Source organism: Pelobates fuscus, chromosome 1, assembly GCF_036172605.1.
Source record: "Pelobates fuscus isolate aPelFus1 chromosome 1, aPelFus1.pri, whole genome shotgun sequence".
Lineage (NCBI taxonomy): Eukaryota > Metazoa > Chordata > Amphibia > Anura > Pelobatidae > Pelobates > Pelobates fuscus.
In genome coordinates this window covers 85955786-85973432 of record NC_086317.1, presented here as the reverse complement: position 1 = coordinate 85973432, position 17647 = coordinate 85955786, and the positions used below count along the sequence as shown (strand labels likewise).

Below are 17647 nucleotides of genomic sequence, written 5' to 3'. Positions count from 1 at the left end.
TGCTAATGCTGGTCCTCACAAAAACATACAGATTTAAATTAAAAGTGTGAAGTAAACCAAACAAAATGATCAGTTTTATGTTACTTTACACACACAGTTGCTTAAAGTTTTACTGTGGACTTAGATGTTAATGCTGTGTGTTTGTTGGGTATTTAATTTATTTACCAAAAAAATAAATAAAATATGAAGCTGACAAATATTTAAGGCAATTGTCCTGTGGGCCCAAACACTAACCAATGGATTGTGTAAGAATCTGAAGTGGGGCATTCTGCTTTGTTTCACTGAGGGTTAATCCAGCCTCTAGTGGCTGTCTGAACTTGTTTTTATTCTTATATTTAAAAGAGAATAATATCATAACGTATCACACAGTGAAAACAAGGTTCTATCGTGCAAATAATCTATGAATTAATATACCCTACAGGAAAAAGAAAAGGGAAATATATAGAAAAATATGTATATATATGCTCCTAGATTGCAGTTTGCAGCTCGTTTACTGTCTCACAACCAAACTAATGGTGAAGGTTAGCAACAAATGTATCGCTTTGTTACTACAGAGGAAAATTGCAAAAATACAATCAGGGATAGTGACAGAAGCTGCTGGTTAAACTGGAGTATCAGCAGGGAAAGCAAATATTAGAAATATTGGTTAGTCCACTAAAGGACCACTATAGTGCCAGGAAAACAAACTTGTTTTCTTGGCACTATAGGGTCTTTAGGTCCCCCCCCACCCTGAGGTTCCCACTCCCGCTGGGCTGAATAGGGCTGAAGGGGTTAAACACTTACCTTTCTTCAGCGCCGGGCTCCCTCGGCGCTGGGGAACTCTCCTCCTCCTGCTGACATCACCTGCCGAATGAACATGCGCGGCAAGAGCCGCGCGAGCATTCAAACAGTCCATAGGAAAGCATTACACAATGCTTTCCTATGGACGTCAGCGTCTTCTCGCTGTGATTTTCACAGTGATAAGCGCGGAAGCGGCCTCTAGCAGCTTGTTGCTTAGTGATCTTTGCTAGAGTACTAAACTGTGCCTTCGTGGGCACCTACTTGTTAGTAAATCCTAACTAACAAGCCTTAGAATCTAGTTGTCTACAAGATCCTATGCTGTGCCTTCAAGGGCACCTATTAGCTATGATTACCAATATGATACTCTTATTGCTAACCTAGAGTTAGACTAAGCAGCTGGAGACCATGTAGCTCCTAACGTGAGTTAGATAGTTCCAAAGATCCTCTGCTGTGCCTTCAAGGGCACCCATAAGCTATGATTGCCAGTATAATGCACTTGCTGCTGTCCTATAAGTTAGGCTAAGCTGGAGACCATGTAGCTCCTAACGTGAGTGAGATAGTTCCTCTGCTGTGCCTTCAAGGGCACCTATAAGCTATGATTGCCAGTATAATGCACTTGCTGCTGTCCTATTAGTTAGGCTAAGCTGGAGACCATGTAGCTCCTAAGGTAAATGAGAAGATAGTTCTGTTCAGGTAATACAGACTCAGAAGCCGAGCGGCTGCATTCCTAACTCCTGTCTATATTGTCATCTAAGGCAGTAAAGTGCAGTCAAAGAGGAGATTACTATGTAAAGGAAGCCGGACTGAGTAAGCTTCTGAGCCGAGCCCTGACCCAAAGATAGCAGTAAGACGAGTATCATATTGGTAATCATAGTTAATAGGTGCCCTTGAAGGCACAGCAGATCTTGTAGACAGCTAGACTCTATGGCTTGCTAGTTAGGATTTACTAACAAGTAGGTGCACTGCCCACGAAGGCACAGTTTAGTACTCTAGCAAAGATCACTAAGCAACGAGCTTATTTTGAGGTATTAAATACACAGGCTACCCTGCCAGTACCTGCTACCAATTAGATGCCCCTGAAGGCACAACCAAATACACTAACAATATCATTTTATCTACCTGCTACCGATTAAGGTGCCCGTAAAGGCACAGTTGATTACCGCTGCAATAGCTCTAAATTCAGGTTAATACCTTAATGGACTAACCAATATATATAATATTTGCTTTTCCTGCTGATACTCCAGTTTAACCAGCAGCTTCTGTCACTATCCCTGATTGTATTTTTGCAATTCTCCTCAGTAGCAACAAAGCGATACATTTGTTGCTAACCTTCACCATTAGTTTGGTTGTGAGTAGGGATGTGCATGGGGAAAAGAATCGGTTCGGTTTCGCATTCCGAAATTTGGGACTTCGGAACTTCAGCACTTCGGTTCTGTGGGTGGGGGCCCTAAATTACTTGAAAGGGGGGGGGACTTATTGTCCTCCCCCCAGCCCCCACCCCTGAGTGGTGGGTGGGGGCCCTAAAATACTTGAAAGGGGGGGGGAAACCTATTGTCCTCCCCTGAGCGGTGGGTGGGGGCCCTAAATAACAATAAGGGGGGACCTATTGTCCTCCCCTGGCCCCCACCCCTGAGCGGTGGGTGGGGGCCCTAAATTAGAATAGGAGGGGACCTATTGTCCTCCCCCCTGGCTCCCACCCCTGAGCGGCGGGTGGGGGCCCTAAATAACAATAAGGGGGGACCTATTGTCCTCCCCTGGCCCCCACCCCTGAGCGGTGGGTGGGGGCCCTAAATTAGAATAGGAGGGGACCTATTGTCCTTCCCCCTGGCTCCCACCCCTGAGCGGCGGGTGGGGGCCCTAAATAACAATAAGGGGGGACCTATTGTCCTCCCCTGGCCCCCACCCCTGAGCGGTGGGTGGGGGCCCTAAATTAGAATAGGAGGGGACCTATTGTCCTCCCCCTCGGCCCCCACCCCTGAGCGGTGGGTGGGGGCCCTAAATTAGAATGGGCGGGACCTATTGTCTTCCCCCTGTGCGATGGCTGGGGGGCCCTAAATAAAAATTTAACACCCCCCAAGGTGACTAGGGGTCCCCAAATCCCTAGTCACCCCCCTCCCCCAAAAAATGTACCCCTACCTACCCCCCTCACCCTAAAAATAATGAGGGGGGGCCATTTACTAAGTACCTGTAAAAAAAAACAAAAAACCTTACCATTTGATGTCTTCTTTTTTCTAAAATCTTCTTTTTTCAGCCATAAAAGGCCAAATAAAAATCCATAATGACCATCGCAACTAGAAAAACCAAAAACAAAACCCGAGTGCAAAAAAAAATAAAATCAATCTTCACCCATGGCTAAGAACACTCTGATTGGTTGGTTTAAGCCAATCGGAGTGCTCTGTGTCATTTTACACAGGGTGGGAAAATTCCAAAGAACTTTCCCACTCTGTGTAAATTGACTCATAACACTCTGATTGGATGGCTTGAAATCCAGCCAATCGGAGTGCTTTGTGTCATTTTACACAGCGTGGGAGAGTTCTTTATAAGCCTTTCCCCGCCCTGCAGAGCTCAGTCTGCGTGGAGTCCTCCATGGGTGAAGATGGAATTTTTTTTTTTTTGCGCTCGTGTTTTTTTTTTTATTACGACGGTCAATATGGATTTTTATTTGGCCTTTTTTGGGGCTGAAAAAAGAAGATTCTAGAAAAAAGAATACATCAAATGGTAAGTTTTATTTTTATTCTTTTATAGGTACTTAGTTAATGGTCCCCCCTCATTATTTTTAGGGTGACCGGGGTAGGTTGGGGTTAATTTTTTGGGGGTGACTAGGGGTTTGGGGACCCCTAGTCACCTGGGGGAGGGTTACATTTTTATTTAGGGCCCCCATCCGCCGCTCAGGGGTGGGGGCCAGGGGGGAGGACAATAGGTCCCCCCCTTATTGGTGTTTAGGGCCCCCACCCACCGCTCAGGGGTGGGGAGATTAGTTCCCCCGTTATTGTAATTTAGGGCCCCCACCCGCTGCTCAGGGGTGGGGGCCAGAGGGAGGACATTAGGTCCCCCCCTTATTCTAATTTAGGGCCCCCACCCACCGCTCAGGGGTGGGGGCCAGGACATTAGGTCCCCCCTTATCGGTATATAAGGCCCTCACCCACCGCTCAGGGGTGGGGGCCAGGGGGAAGGACATTAGGTCCCCACCTTATTCTAATTTAGGGCCCCCAATCACCGCTCGGGGTGGGGGCCAGGACATTAGATCCCCCCTATTCTAATTTAGAGCCCCCACCCACCACTCAGGAGTGGGGTCCAGGACATTAGACCCCCCCTTATTGGTATATACACCCACCGCTCAGGGGTAGGGGCCGGGGGGGAGGACAATAGATCCCCCCACTTATTTTACTTTAGGGCCCCCATCTGCTGTTAAGAGGTGGGGGGGCAATAGGTTTACTAGACATGCCCCTACTCGCGGTATAGCGAGTAGGGACATAATTTTCTAATACTAAGTAATCTTTAATTAATAGTAGTAAATGTGGCTGAAAGACCAATTCAGCCTTTTAGTATATAGCTCGCTAATACCGTGGGAATTAGGGAGTTATCTACTTATTCATACCTGTCAGTCCATTGACTGGCTAAGTAACTTACATTTTATATGAATGTGTGTTACTTGATTGCTGTAAGTGTTGCAAATGCTGACAGCTGAATCCTGGCTATGTTTGTATACTTTTGATTTAAAATTGTATACAGTGGGTAAGTGGGTATATTTGTACTTGGGCAATAATGTGCTTCGGAACTTCAGCACTTTGACACTTCGGAAATTTGGCAATTTCGGGACTTCGGCAATTCAGCTATTCGGACGCTCAGAAGTACCAAAACGGACCAAAACGAATTGCACATGTCTAGTTGCGAGACGTATATGAGCTGCATACTGGAATCTAGGAGCATATATATACATATTTTTCTCTTTTCTTTTTCCTGTAGGGTCTATCAATTCAGTTTATTTGCACGATAGAACATTGTTTTCAATGTGTGATATTATTCTCTTTTAAATATAAGAAAAAAAAAAGTTTTAAATCTTATTTTCTTTTATTTACTTTTTTCATCTATGAATTTGTAGGCAATGTTCTAGTTCTCTCTCACTGCCATAATTTACCTCTTTCTTAATAAATGTACCCACACTTGATATTTTTTCAGGAGAAACGGGGCTTTAATTTCACATCACATATTTATATATGTAACAAGTAAATATGAATTAAACCGTGTGAGATATTAAACGTTATTTTCCATGGCATTTTATAATACTCTTAGCTTTTACTGCAATAAATCACACATTTCAATGCTGTGATGTCCCACGAGTACAACTATTCCCCCGTGTTCAGGATTCATGGTATTTTTGAAAGTTACCGAGTCAATAAAGAGCTTGCGTGTTTCAGTTTTTACATGTTGAAATTGTTTGCTGGGCCTATGTTGCCTTTGAGACCATATGGCAGCACAGCAATGAGAACAACCCATATCTTGGCATACTATTTTCAAAAGCACACAACCCAGGGTATTTAGAATGGGGCATGTCCAGTCTATTTTAGTATACTGCCACTTAGTCACAAATCCTGGCCAAACTCAGTGTTCATTTATTTTATTAATTATTTGAATTTTTCACACAAAAACTGCATTCACTGATATCGTCCATAGGCCAATTCCACAATACATCCACAACAAAGCCACTTAATTTCTACACTGCAACTTTGAGACATGGACAGGTATATACAATTGGACCTTTTTCTTTCCATACTAGGCTATTATTAGACGGTTTTACTTTCATTAGTTGGCAACAGTAATTAGGTAGGATCAGGCTGCTATTCAATCCTATCTCGCTAATACCATATATTTTTCTGACCTGATGTAGTGCGTATTATCTAGGCACCTAGTACCTCTCCTAACTTTTGCCTTTGGTCTACCTCAGTATTTTCAGTATCATTAATAAAGTTTTTATTTTCTTTCAAGACATTTTTCAAGATTGGACTGGGATTTTAATCTAGTGGTCACTCTCTGAGTGTTCTCTTAGGTTTCTCCTCTATATTTATACATTACCTTGGATTACCCCCATTTTCCCAGTCTAGGTGACCACATTGGTTAAGGAACAGGATGTGGGAGCTCTGTTAAGCGCCTATCCTACACCTCTCTTCTTTATTATTCTTTAGTTGGTAAAGTTCCTTGTGCCACGTGTGGATTTGTTGTGTCGTAGCATTGTGGATTGGATTCTCCAAGGGCCCTGGTGTGTAAAGTCATATTGATCTTTCAACTCCAACGTGACCGCTGTGTGGTCTGACCACATTATGTCCCCCACGTTGCACTGTGTTACCTGAGCTAGGGCCGTCTCGTGTATCAAAAACCCGTCTATACGGGAGTAGGAGTAATGCACTGGGGAGAAGTAGATATAAGCATGTTCACCCTTAATGGTGGGTTTTGCACTATTGGATCAGTTTGTGTTTTTGACCCTATAGTGTTCCTTTAAAGTAATGTTTCTCTCAATGGGTGGCCAGTAATATGCCAAGAACATCACCTGACCCTCTGAGCCTATCAATGGCTGCCTGACAAACCTTCCTCATACTACCACGAATGAGAGGAAGGGGTCTGGTGATGGGGGGATTCTATAGTGCAAGGAATACAAAAAAAACTTTATTCCCAACACTATAGTGCCCTCTGGTTTCCCTCATAGGAAATCATTGCTCAGGGCAATTTCCTACCTCTTGAGTTTAGCTCCACTGAGTAAACCAAACAAGGAAGTACCAGAAGCCCTTGTCTGCTTGACAGCAAGGGGTGTAACTAGGTACATTTCTAAAAGTACAAGTAAATTGAGGAGACCCTTGTGGCAAGGGGATCCCGGTGGTAGCTCTGCACACACAGAAAAAACACACGTAGTAACCAGTTTATAAAAAAGGAGGAGTGGGCACTGATACAGGAGTAAAGAGATGGAAAAGAAATAGGCAAATGAAAGCCCTATTTATACCTATAAACCATCTAAAACTCACTGTCTATGGGAGGAAAGAATCCTCAAAATAGCGAGAGGTACAGTATATAAGGAGGAGGAAGAGCAGTACAACACTGCAAAAAACCTTTCCCAAAGTAGATAGTAAGGTCCCCATAACTCAAAATTAGCCGAAAAAGAGGTTAATACCTCACAGAAAGAGAGAAGGAGAGTGCCCACACTATAAATAGGAAGACAGGTAAGATAGCTGTAATGCGAGGTGGATGAGTCTTCAGGGGTGAGCAAACCCAGTCCCTAAGCTGAGACCAAACCACCCCAACAGAACTGACACTGGGTGAAAATAAATAAGGTGAAGAAATGCTCGACGCGCGTCTTTCCTCCCATAGACAATTTTTTAGTTTTAGATGGTTCATAGGTATAGATAGGGCTTTCATTTGCCTATTCCTTTTCCATCTCTTTACTCCTGTATGAGTGCCCACTACTCTTTTTTTTATAAACTGGTTACTACATACATTTTTTCTGTGTGTGCAGAGCTACCACCGGGATCCCCTTGCCACAAGGGTCTCCTCAATTTACTTGCATATTTTGGGTTACCCCCTACTCTGTAGCTGTGAGGTAGGCACCACCCAGGATAGATTTTACGCTCTCACACGTTCCTTGTGGCTGCGTTGATCTATCCTCTCTATTATTATTTTTTGCATTTCTAAAAGTACAAATTTCTATTGAAATCTGCAGTTTGTAATTGGAGGGGGATTTCATTATTTTTTTTCACTTTTGCTGCAGCTGTAATTGCCCTATCAATAAGTGCATCCACTATAAGATTTTTCATTAACACTTAATACTAAGTAGGAAAGAAAAATATGAAAAATGTTTACCATCCTACAAGAGTTGATTTTTTGAAATGACCAATGCTTAGAAATTCAAGTGGTTAAATCTTACAATTAACTTAATACAAAATAAAAGCAAATTAAAGGGCAGCCATTGAGGCAGTGTCAAAACGTATCCCTAGGTTTTTCATCACTGAACAAGTCTGGCTTGGCAGACTTCTTGATTACAGTAATCAAGAAGTATAAAAAGGAGCAAGTCTGGTCATTGTGATCATTCAAAAGCAGTGAGGAGATTGGAGTTTTGCAACAAAACCAGAATATGAGAACTCCAAGTACGGACAAAAGGTTAGAGGAACTCCGTAGCTTGCCCCTGACTCTCAGGGTCCCCTGCTTGGAATATTCACATACACCTCGAGACACCACATAATTGGTAAGTGTTGCTTAATTTGTCTTTAATAAAGGTTTTTTTACAGGTTTTTTTCACGTACTACAAATAGGGCTTAACTTAAAATTGAGTCTCATAGACAATTAAAATAAGTGATAGATAGTGCAGTGGGGGCAACTATCTCCTTATGTGATGTATAATATTGTACATATATTTGTTGAATTTTAATTAAAAAGCTGTACTTTTACGTACCTTATGCATTTCAACAAACTAATTTCTGACTGAATTTCCTCCAATATTTGCTAAAAAGACATTTAGTCTGTATTTTAATATTTTAAATTAATAGCACTTTGAAGTTAGACTAGTTATTAAAGGGAATCTCCAGTGCCAGGAAAACGATCCCTTTTCCTGGCACTGGAGGGTCCCTCTCCCTCCCACCCCCCAATCCCCAGGTACTGAAGGGGTGAAAACCCCTTCAGTCACTTACCCGAGGTAGCAGCGATGTCCCTCGCCGCTGTCTCCTCCTCTCCATTGCATCGGCCGAGACTGATCCCGCCCACCGGCCGAGGAGACCTAATGCGCTCCCCATAGGAAAGCATTGAAAAATCATTTCAATGCTTTCCTATGGGGATTTGAGCGACGCTGGAGGTCCTCACACAGCGTGAGGACGTCCAGCGACGCTCTAGCACAGGTTTCCTGTGCTATGAAGCAGGAAGTTCCCTCTAGTGACTGTCTAGCAGACAGCCACTAGAGGTGGAGTTAACCCTGCAAGGTAATTATTGCAGTTTATAAAAAACTGCAATAATTACACTTGCATGGTTAAGAGTAGTGGGAGTTGGCACCCAGACCACTCCAACGGGCAGAAGTTCATTGCTGGGTGATAGTCACATGCTCTGTTAGATATACCGTGTTTGATTTATTTCTAATAGAGTTGTTTTTCCTCGAATCTATATTCACGCGGGCTGCCATGACGTCATGTGCATAATGGCGTGCGACGTCCTGGAACTCCTGCGTGCTTACGATCACAGGGAGCGTCAAATTATAGTCACCTGAACAACTTCCACTTAATGAGGTTGATCAGGTGAGAACAATAGCTCCCTGCAGCCTCTCTCAGGTAAACACTATTTTCTGAGAAAATACAGTGTTTACATTGGTAGCTAGGAACACCTCCAGTTGCAGTCACCCAGACTGCCACCAGAGGGACTTCGGAGTTGATGAATGCCTAATTCGCATTCATCACATTTGACGTCTTCACGGTTGGGGGAAGGCATCAAACGTGCCATCAGCAGACAGGAAATAGGAGGCACGGTGAACATGCCTCCTATGCCCTGTAGTAACACCGGAGCCAGTCAGCAATGAGATCTCCTGCACACAGCGTCGGCTTGAGTCGACAGGCTGAAGACCGGAGACCGAGCAGGAGGATCCAAACCGTAAAATGTATTGTGTGAGTGTATGCCACTCTATAAAGAACCTGATTGGTGCAGTGCGATGACGCTGCTCAAAAAAGCATCCTATTGGGCTCTGCGATTTCATAATTTTGATGAAAAAGGGGGCGTGGCCTGACCAGGAGCTCAGCGCTGGAATGGAGGTAAGTTTTAATGATAAAAGACTCTAATTTAAATTGTTTTATTAGTGGGAAGTTCATATAAAAGCAAGAAAGAAGGCAAAGGGACCTGTCTTTGGTGCCTTTATGTGATTAAATATACATACGAAAGGGGTGTCCGTCTAAACTGATTTATGGTTGTTACATCAGGGCCTTTGAAGGAACAACATGGTCCCGAGCACGCAGCCCACCGGTCACCTGCATCTAATTCCGAATTCAGGATTACTGCTGGAGTCCAGCGATCATCTAGATATTAAAGGAACACTATAGTCACCTAAATTACTTTAGCTAAATAAAGCAGTTTTAGTGTATAGATCATTCCCCTGCAATTTCACTGCTCAATTCATTGCCATTTAGGAGTTAAATCACTTTGTTTCTGTTTATGCATCCTTAGTCACACCTCCCCTGGCTATGATTGACAGAGCCTGCATGAGGAAAAACTGGTTTCACTTTCAAACAGATGTAATTTACCTTAAACAATTGTCTCTCTAAATTGAACTTTAATCACATACAGGAGGCTCTTGCATGGTCTAGCAAGCTAATAACATAGCAGGGGATAAGAAAATCTTAATTAAACAGAACTTGCAATATAGAAAGCCTAAATAGGGCTCTCTTTACAGGAAGTGTTTATGGAAGGCTGTGCAAGTCACATGCAGGGAGGTGTGACCAGGGTTCATAAACAAAGGGATTTAACTCCTAAATGGTAGAGGATTGAGCAGTGAGGCTGCAGGGGCATGTTCTATACACCAAACCTGCTTCATTAAGCTAAAGTTGTTCAGGTGACTATACTGTCCCTTTAACTCTAACATGTATCGCCATGGACTTATCCATTTGATCACGACCGATGATCTAAATAGTGAGGTGAGATCCAACCGTTACAGCTATTTTTTTGCCTTTTTTCCCCCCTTTAGATTTTAATATAATTTAAACATCTATATCCATCAAGTGGACTTGATATTCCATGGATCTTATTTTTTTTTCCCCGTAGCTTATGAGTACATATACTCCTACTTTAACGAGTTAGAAGGTGGAGTCAATACCAGTTACGCTCTTTATACAAATCACCATTTGATTTCTTAATGAATTTCAATTCAGCTGTTCTACTTTGTGAGCTATAGGTATATAGATCAGTGATTTATGGGCTTTAAGAGTATGTAGTAACTCAGTTTTTCCCCCCCTTCCATTGTAATGGGAATATATGTTTTGTCTTCCTTTTTGTATATATTCCAAATATACTATATAATTTTTTTGCATCATTTTGAGTGCAGTATTTACTTATATTTTTGGAGGTTTTGACTAGAGGGCAACCTCAATACCACCTATCCCCTTGCAGAGTGACAACATCATATATCTGTTAACATTACATGTTAACTACACTTATTGTTTTTCGTGTGAATCAGTGGTTCCTTTGAATACATCAATGTAATCAGACAAACAAATTTACATCATTTTCACACATTCTAGGTCTTTTTGCCAAACATTTTAGTTGTTTCCAATAGTCAAGAGGGGGGGGGGGGGGGGGGAGGTGAAGACAAAAAAAAACCCTTCAGAGTAAACTACAACTGTTCCAATGTATAGTCTAACGTGCAGATCTACTTCTCTGCAAGAAAATGGCTTTACAGAGACCAGCTAAATGGAACTGCATTTTACTTAAAACCACCATTAGTCTTAATAGAATTCAATTTCACATGTGCTGCCAGCAGGGGGACTGCAGGTGAAAAGAAAAAAAAATAAATAAATAAATGTATGAGATTATATATCTCCTATATACTTTCATTTTGGAAAATTTGTATTAACTTTATTTTAAACTTTTCCTGCCTATATCTATATATTCATGCTAAATGTATTTTATCAATATATACTTATATTTACATAAAATTACACTTCAAGTAAAATTACATATATAAAAATACAATATACATATGTCCATATACATGTAGACTTCAAATATAATGATGTATATATTTTAAATTCTACGTGCATATGTAATATTTTTACATAATTAAGTCATTTTATTGATTGCAATTTGAGCGACCTGCCTGACAACCCAGGCCAAAAGTCCAGAGAATTTAATTTGCTAGCACTGTATTTAACCCTGTAACATACAATGACACCCTAAAAACCTGTACATGGGGGTACGGTTTTACTCGAGAGACTTCGCTGAACACAATTGGTATTTCAAAACAGTAAGAACATATAACAGCGATGATAGTTAGCAAAAGTGGGGTTTTTTTTGTTGCATTTTTCCCCACACACAATGGCACTTTCACCGAGGATATCATTGTTGTGATACTTTTACGGCTTTGAAACACTAATATTAGTGTTCAGCAAAGTCTCTGGAGTATAAGTATTTTGTTTGAGATTAGGAGTATGCATTGATCATAGGAAATAAATGTAAAACCTGCTCACAATAAACAGTCACCAAGAAAAGGAAGGCATTGGCAGGTCCTGGAGCAGTTGAAAACCAAGAGTTAAGACTGGTGATTGCGGGACTTGTGCTGCAATCACTTATACAGTCATCAGTATCAGCACACCCTGGTTCTGGACAATTTTTTTTTTAAGGTTTGTGAGGACAGGAATATAGAAGTTGGCAAGAGAAATTTAGGAAGACTTTTACCACCAGTTACTTCTAGCACCAACAAAACTTTGCAGCACTTGATACACCGAATATACTAACATAAATAGGGTTATTCACTAGAGTGAAAAAATTCAAAGTGAATTTTGAGGCAAATTTAAGGCCAAAGTAGCTCAACTGAAAGCGTAGCATAATTGGAATTTTTTCCATTTTGTCTATTTTTACCTTCACTTTAGCAAATCAATCTGAAAAGCTTTTGACATCCTGGCCTTCAGGGAAGACATTTCATGCACCTTTTATTTAATTGCTTATTTTCCTATACAATTTGAACATACTTTACAAAAAACGAGACAAGCAAAAAAAAATATTTTTTGGTCATTTATTTTTTACGAGATTCTGTACAGATGTTACTCGCCGCTGCAAGTTTAGATGATGCCAATCTAGAAACAGAAGAAGACATTAAGTTACATGGGGAAATTATATTATGCAATTCAAATACAATAATCAAGCTCTAGTCTAAACAATGAGAGATATTTACATTACATGTTAACTACACTCATTGTTTTTCGTGTGAATCAGTGGTTCCTTTGAATACATCAATGTAATCAGACAAACAAATTTACATCATTTTCACACATTCTAGAGGGTCTTTGCAACACATTTTAGTGTTTCCAATAGTCACGAGAAAAAAACCAAAAAACCTTAAGAGTAAACTACAACTGTTCCAATGTATAGTCTAATGTACAAATCTACTTCTCTGCAAGAAATGTAACTGCATTTTACTTAAAACAACCATTAGTCTTCATAGAATTCAATTTCACCAAGGTTGCTCATGTAGCTCACCTTGTTGGCAACATCCAGTGCATCGTAATCGGGAGCAAGACGTACATAGGCTTTCTTCTCACCATCAGGCCTAGGGGGAACAAAAAAATAAAAGGTCAGATGTGAACTGGAGAAACCTTCCCAAAAGCTTGCACTCATTGCTTGTCATGCATCAGTGGTTCCTTTGAAAACATCATTATGTTCAGCCAAAATTAAAATTTCCATCACACGCATGGGGCAATTAGTCAGTCAGATACTTTTTGTGCATCATATTTTGTACCCATATAGACCTAAACTATCTTACCTAATAAGAGTGTTCACTTTAGCAACATCAATGTCGTAAAGTTTCTTCACCGCCTGTTTGATCTGGTGTTTGTTGGCTTTAACATCAACAATGAAAACCAAAGTATTGTTGTCTTCAATCTTCTTCATGGCTGACTCAGTGGTCAGAGGGAACTTAATGATGGCATAATGGTCAAGCCTAAAAATAAAACAAGACAATGTTACACCTTTCCTCTTCCAAGAGCGTATGACTTAGAACTTAAATAAAACAGCTAAAATACATCAAATCAAAGATAAGTTTGAATTTTTAAGATAAGGGACTGATGTGAAGGCCTGGAAATCAACTAAATCCTAGGATACATGTGCATCTGAGCAGACAGCCAACACTACCTGGCATAGCAGAGATGAGTGTGTTAGGCATCCATCCGCTGCACACCTTTAAAAGTCTAAGTGGAAGAAAGTATGCTACTATCAAGAGTCATTTGACTGAGACACTAGAATATGAGAATGAATACTAGAGCAGTCAACCTGGTGTTAAAGGGACACTATAGGATTAGAACAAACATGTGTTACAATCACCAATGTAGCCCTCCTAAATATACGAAAATCTTAGTTTTATTCCACTCTGTTGCTGCCTAATCTGCCTGCTTGGTTGACATTAGAAGTGATTCGGAAAAACCTCTTGTAGCCACCTAAGGAGTATTCCTAGGCTGTAATGTAAACACTGCACTTTCTCTGAAAATACTTTTTTGCAAAAAGCATGAATGAAAGGATTCTACTCACCAGAACAAATACAATAAGCTGTAGTTCTAGTGACTATAGTATCCATTTAATCTATTAAAAACCAAGATAACACAAAGATCTTCATGACAAGTTATTTTGAATGAAACAGTTCATTGATTTAATGGAATAAAATCTTTATCAATGCAAGTGTTACACACTATATATTATAAAGACAAAATATAGCAATAACATCACATTCTACAAGGCCTCTTAGAACACCAAGATTTAATTCCATTGTGCTTAGCCTAACTTTCATATCCCCAGCCAAACTTATCTAGGAAACCCATTGCTTGAGCATTCTGACTAAAGGGTTACTCCAACAATCATAACCATTACAGCCTACTGCAATGTTTATGATGGTAGGAGTCTGCCCTCTTACCTGGTCCTCCCGGGAGCTAGGTCTGCCCTGTAGGCAGGTATATAACATGTTACTGGATCCTGCTACTCATTCATTAGACAAGATCAGTAGCTGACCAATTAATGTCTGTGCAACACAATTTGCACAGAACGGACATTGATGACACCCCCATGATGCCAGTAGTTACACCTCCGGCAGCAAAGGGATGAAACTATGTGCATTGTTTCAAAGCTGCACATACAGACTCTAGGCACAATGGCCGCTTCAAATCACTCTAATAATCATGGTGCTTGAAGTAACCCTTTAAAGCAATACATCATACATGTGCAAAACTACAGCGTGATTAAGACAGTTATAGTCTGCAATTATTAAAACGTTTTTTTATGTCCATGGCATTGAAATGTGAAGAACATCAGTGAAATTTTAATGCAATCACAGAAAATCAGGCTTTGATCGCTTTAAGAAACATCATCTGTAATCAAACATTTCATGCCACATGGATTGGATCACACAGTACCTGCCTTTGCAAAAATATACTCTATCAAATTTACTGCTCATCCTAAATTGAAGCAATAATGTAAAAATTGTGGATTTTGACATACTTGTTCCTTGTGGGAGCACTCTTTCTGGGGTACTTGGGTTGCCTCCTCAATCTCAAGGTTTTAGGCCTCCTGAAGGTAGGTGTTGTGCGGATCTTCTTTTTCTTGTGACTGTGGACTCCTTTTAATACAGCCTTCTTTGCCTTTAAAGCCTTAGACTTTGCTTCAGTCTTGGCAGGGACAGCTGAGAAATAAGATTAACAATCAGTATCCGAATAGCCCCAATTCATGCTAGCTAATCTCCCGTGCATGGTCTACAACCAACATTATTTAAAGGCAATCATACTATCCTATTAAAAGAATGGACAGATCTTGGTAAAAGGCATATAAGCACCCTCTAAATAATAGAATTTAATTATCCAGTGTATTTGTGAGGTTAAATATTAAAATTAGAAATAAAGGTATGCAAGTGTTTAAAAACACAATAAGGTTACTAGACTATATTGCAGCAAATTTAAAGCCATACAGAGTAGTTTTACATTACACAGAAAATACTGAGAACAAGCGGTTACATTTCCTTGCCTGTAATAGCACATGTATCCAGCAGTATATAGTCTAACTATATTCTTAACAGAAAACCCTTTAACCATATTCCTTTGACAATCTGAAGCAGAATTTTATATATTTTTTTTTAATCAGACTGTACAGGGCTATTTACCAACGTGTCAATTATTATTTTTAGGCGGCCAAAAAAAAAAAAAAAAAAAAGCTGACCTCAAATTGTAGTCAACTTGCACATACCTTTTCCAGGGCTGCTATTTTAGACTAGAATTCGAGATTTCTTTAAAACTCCAAAATTTCACACTTTAGTGAATAACCCTAAATATTCTCCGCTTTTATGTGACCAGTATCTTTCTCAACTAGTGATACTGCCCATATTAGATGATTGCCAGTTTTTCAGACAGCATTATTTCCCCCTGAATTAGCCCATTTTCCTAGTTCGATAGAGGGGGTCTGGTAGTTGGCAGGGGGGACCCAGTGCATCAGTCATGATAAGATGGAATCACAGATCTCATACTTTGATCGCTTTAAACATCATGTGCACCGGTAAGTCCCCCCGGCTGCGGCCTACACACCACCCCCCATAGCAGGGATAGCTTATCTCGGCCACCGTGGCTGCTATGGGCCCCTGGCCGGTAGCCAATGACTTGCAGTAGCCACAGTGGCTTCCACTAGCCCTCTCCGTCCCGGGAGCCCACGTGTGAGATCCCCGGCTCGGCTGATGCCGAGACCCACGAGGGCCCGCACACCGGCTAGCCCGGACAGGGCCTTCTAAAATCACCGCAGCCGCACCGTGCTAACACGGGGAGCCGCCACGTCCACCCATAGCACAACCCCGAGCGGCTCGGGCGGCCACCGCACGGGCAGAGTGCAATAACACCGCCTCGCTCACTCCGCAGCTCACCTTCCTTCTTCGCCTTGGGAGCCATCTTGGGGGAAAAGGAAGAGAAAGGGGTTTCTCGGGCAATATCACAAGGGCTCGCCACCGGAAATCCGGCGCGGTGTTTCTCGGGAAATGTAGTTCATGGCTAGACGTGAGCGCTGTTTTCATTGGTCGATTCTGTCACGTGGGGAATGGGCGTCCCACAGACAGAGCTCAGACAGCTTCAGAGTGATGAGCTGTAGTCAGTGATGAGAAATGGCTCAACAAAATAAATACATAAACTATTACAAAATGATTGGTATAAGTGTTTTTTTTTTTTGGTGATACATTTTCACATTGTATTTGGACAATTTAATTTTTATTCCTCTTGGACTAATTAAATCCCCCCCAACTTACAGCATTGTGTTCTTAGTATGTATAATCACTACAAGTGGAATGGTTAGGGTTTTGAAAAAGGGTAAAACCAGAAGGTGGGCCGCACTTTCAATAAACAGAGAGCTCCAGTGATGGAAATCGTTAAAAGTGCCGCTTTATTTATACATAACGCAATGTTGTTGAAAACATTCATAATTATGAACAAAATAGTGAAATAACGAAAGATCAAAAAATGTGCACAAGATACAAAATAATTATAAAAGACAAAAAAATAAAAAATACCTGCATGAAGGGGCAATAAAACGTAGCACACTGGACGCGTTTCACATCTCAAACTGACTCTTTATCAACACAAATTCAGTTAATTACCCAAAGTGCATTTAAAGGCCGTAACCCCTTAAGGACACATGACATGTGTGACATGTCATGATTCCCTTTTATTCCAGAAGTTTGGTTCTTAAGGGGTTAAGGGAGGGGAGAGACATACATACAGGGCCGGACTGGGGATACAAAGCAGTCCTGGAGAAAAAAAAATCTATGCCAGCCCCATAAGTCATTGTGCCATGTATTGTCACATGTAATATGTAAGGCTATATACTGTGTGTGTGTATATATATATATATATATATATATATATATATATATATATATATATATATATATATATATATATACACAAAACACCAGGGGCGGACTGAGAGCCTTTGGGGCCCCCGGGCAAAATTATATCCCAGGCCCTTTGAAGGCCAAATATATGTGCATTAAATACATGTTAAATATAACTCATAATACGGCATTCCTTTGGATGTGTATATTGTGAAGACCTGTGTATTACTGCATGTTTGTATTTGAGTCTGTGGGAATGCACTTGTGCATGTCTGGATGACTACATGTGCTTTTTTT

At 40.9% G+C, this 17647-nt stretch overlaps 1 protein-coding gene and 4 non-coding genes across 5 annotated transcripts; all 5 read right to left on the bottom strand.

The window, feature by feature from the left end:
- Positions 1-10957: 10957 nt before the first annotated feature.
- LOC134576759 (small nucleolar RNA SNORD42) lies at positions 10958-11021 on the bottom strand. Its single transcript, XR_010085868.1, has one exon. It is a non-coding gene; the product is annotated as a small nucleolar RNA SNORD42 (small nucleolar RNA).
- Positions 11022-12506: 1485 nt separating this feature from the next.
- Positions 12507-16496, bottom strand: RPL23A (ribosomal protein L23a). The gene is made up of 5 exons (XM_063444229.1): positions 16391-16496; positions 14989-15169; positions 13268-13444; positions 12985-13054; positions 12507-12581 (listed from the first exon to the last, which is right to left on the bottom strand). The coding sequence occupies exons 1-5, from the start codon at positions 16413-16415 to the stop codon at positions 12567-12569; spliced, it is 468 nt and encodes a 155-aa protein (XP_063300299.1). The 5' UTR covers positions 16416-16496; the 3' UTR covers positions 12507-12566.
- Positions 12712-12775, bottom strand: LOC134576752 (small nucleolar RNA SNORD42). Its single transcript, XR_010085867.1, has one exon. It is a non-coding gene; the product is annotated as a small nucleolar RNA SNORD42 (small nucleolar RNA).
- On the bottom strand, positions 13131-13197 carry LOC134576739 (small nucleolar RNA SNORD42). Its single transcript, XR_010085865.1, has one exon. It is a non-coding gene; the product is annotated as a small nucleolar RNA SNORD42 (small nucleolar RNA).
- On the bottom strand, positions 15963-16031 carry LOC134576795 (small nucleolar RNA Z17). The gene has a single exon (XR_010085874.1). It is a non-coding gene; the product is annotated as a small nucleolar RNA Z17 (small nucleolar RNA).
- Positions 16497-17647: the final 1151 nt, after the last annotated feature.

What these genes read in the sequence shown, in the direction of transcription:
- RPL23A (XM_063444229.1), bottom strand. Translation starts at nt 16,415, where the DNA reads ATGGCTCCCAAGGCGAAGAAGGAAG. An exon ending in AGTGCTCCCACAAGGAACAA is followed by an intron (nt 13,445 to 14,988) that starts GTATGTCAAAAT and finishes TTTTATTTTTAG; the next exon opens with GCTTGACCATTATGCCATCA. An exon ending in AAAGTGAACACTCTTATTAG is followed by an intron (nt 13,055 to 13,267) that starts GTAAGATAGTTT and finishes TGTTCCCCCTAG; the next exon opens with GCCTGATGGTGAGAAGAAAG.